This window comes from Penaeus japonicus, unplaced genomic scaffold, assembly GCF_977035675.1.
Source record: "Penaeus japonicus unplaced genomic scaffold, GWHDUDI00000001_assembly GWHDUDI00000039, whole genome shotgun sequence".
Taxonomy (NCBI): Eukaryota; Metazoa; Arthropoda; class Malacostraca; order Decapoda; family Penaeidae; genus Penaeus; species Penaeus japonicus.
The window spans coordinates 1,209,975-1,212,474 of record NW_028234441.1 but is presented as its reverse complement, the minus strand read 5'-3'; the positions used below and the strand labels follow the sequence as shown (position 1 = coordinate 1,212,474).

Genomic DNA, 2,500 nt, shown 5'->3' with positions numbered 1-2,500 from the left:
ACCTGTTCTCTTGTTTGCAGATTATTCATCCACCTGAATAATCTCTAATTCTCTGAATTGCATTTATTAATTGTTATATAATGGATCTTTGTGATTTTAATGGAATTCACAGAAATAATAACCTGTCTGGTTTCTTCAAGTTTCATATTAAAAATACATTTTCCTCTTCCTTGAGTTCCATTAGATATTAAAGATTCTTTTCCATCAAGTACATTTTACACAAATAGAGTAGTATAATATGCATATAAAAAGGATTTTACCTATTAAATTTAGGTAACAACCAGATAATTCTTTTATTGGGTTCTGAATTCAGTGTAAATATGTATAAAATCATCTGTTCATTTTCTATGCACATAAGTATTTTGATATAAACAACGTCATTATTTGCTTTTTCTTTACAATCAATTTTTTTTTCTACAATATACTTAAAAGGTAATAAAATTCAACCATTTGCTTTGTAATAGTTTTCTGAGAGTTTTTTTTCAATATCTTTTTGAATAATAAAAAATAAGCACAGACATACTTCCAGCAATGCAAATCTGTGTGAAAATATCTGTATCAAAGGTTCCCAAATTAATATTTATGATGCTTTACATATCCTCTATCGGTATCAAGGTTGCTGGATGGAATGTAAGATTTAAAACTTATATATAAACAAATGACTTCCAAATTATCCCTTTACTTTCCTTTTTGTCATTAGTTTAGCTCACAATCTCTTCTCAAATTTAGCTAATACAAAATCCTTCATTATCAGTCAGTGGACGGATGTTGATGGCATGTGAATTTCTTTCTGATACGACTTAGTCAAGCACAATTCTTGTTAACATGTTAAAAAAGTAATTATGCCACAACTATCCTACCCATTTCCAATCATGCCGCTACAACTACGGATTCCTTCTTCTGATCTTCACCCGAAATTCTTCTTAGGAGGTTGAGCGAGGTCACGTAACCTAAGAATATGGAGCCATTGGTCGGAAAAGCTCTGAGACTCATCATCCAGAAACCACGAGTAAACACTCTCAACCCTTCAGCTTTGTAGCTCTTTACAAAACAGTCTCGAGCATTCTGGAATCCAAATGATTGAGAACTTAGTAAAATGAAGAAGTAAGTAGTTTATATGAGGAAGGGAAAAAAGAGAGGAATCTAAAATTGAATAAAAGTATTCATTATCTTTCTAATAACTTAACAATACGATAATGTTTTCATAATCAGTAACATTTAGTAGTAAAGTATTAGTTATATTTCATATCTCAATATTTAAAAATAGTTTTCATAAAAAAATGAGGATGAATTTGCAATATTTGTATAGATGAAACAATTCTTACAAAACTAAAAAAAAAAAACATGTCACTTTATACCTTATACTGTGGATTGGTTGGATTATCAGCTTGGATTCTTGACTTGACAACATCCAGCGGGATGATCATTGCCCAAGATATTACTCCTGTATATATAAGAATAAGATGTACATATGTATGTCTATTACATGAAAACACACACACACACACACACACACACACACACACACACACACACACACACACACACACACACACACACACACACACACACACATACACACACACATACATACATACACACATACACACACAAATGTAAGAATAATATAAAGATTTGCTTCTACTTTTACAATTATCCTTTACTTTGATGCTAAAAAAAGTATTTTAACTTATCTTATTAATAAGCAACATTTATTATTGAAGCTTAGTTTTAATATATCAGTGCAATACATCAGTCCCCTCAAAAATTAATTTTCATTTTTTTGACCATGGGCTCTTTGGACTACAAAAAATAATATATGAGAAAAAATGAAAAAATACCAATTGCATTCCTCTTACTTTCTAATTATAATTATTAATGTACTGCTAATTTCTCTCAATGAATCTGAAGATCTCTTAGTCCATTATACTATATCAATTAACTTAGGGTTAGTTTTAGTTCTAAACATGATAAATCTATTTATAATTCTTACTTGAGCTCAAACTGAGGGTAAGACTCATAAGTCTGACCAAACAAAGGAATGACAATGATATTAGCTCTTGGAAAAGGCAGTAAACAAGAATAATTTGGTATAATAAAAGGTAAAGGTACAAATGAAACTGAATATTTTCACAAGACAACACATTTTGACTCATTTGACTCAAGTATCATTTATACTATTATCTACATTTGTAGATAAAGGTTAAGTATGCCAGCAGATCACATTCTTACAGTAATGAAGTGTGGTGTATGAGAAAATTTAATGTTTTTGAATTTCTAGCATAATTCTCTACCTTTATTACAATAATTTTCCTTGTTACATCATAAAAAAAAATAAAGGAATACTACTTTCTAGAACCACATGTTTTGCTTATTTCATGCATGTTAAATCTAGCTGTAACTTTGTCCATGTTTCCCAGATATAATGATTATCTTAACTGGAGTTTTGACAGCAAAAACAATAATAACTGAAAAACAGGTTAAACTATCCAGAACCCTA

At 29.8% G+C, this 2,500-nt stretch overlaps 1 protein-coding gene across 2 annotated transcripts in view; it reads right to left on the bottom strand.

Moving 5' to 3' along the window:
- Window positions 1-2,500, bottom strand: part of LOC122259105 (methylated amino-acid transporter SLC25A45) — an 18,976-nt gene that overhangs the window by 582 nt on the left and 15,894 nt on the right. Inside the window, exons 7-8 of one of the 2 annotated variants that reach the window (XM_086533192.1) lie at window positions 1,359-1,444; window positions 1-1,065 (exon numbers count right to left, since the gene is read on the bottom strand). The exon at window positions 1-1,065 is cut by the window's left edge and continues 582 nt beyond it. In XM_086533192.1, the coding sequence (XP_086389318.1) occupies window positions 871-1,065; window positions 1,359-1,444 (281 nt within the window). In that variant the 3' untranslated portion in view covers window positions 1-870. The remainder of the gene's footprint in view (window positions 1,066-1,358; window positions 1,445-2,500) is intronic. The other variant, XM_086533193.1, reaches the window with a different exon arrangement.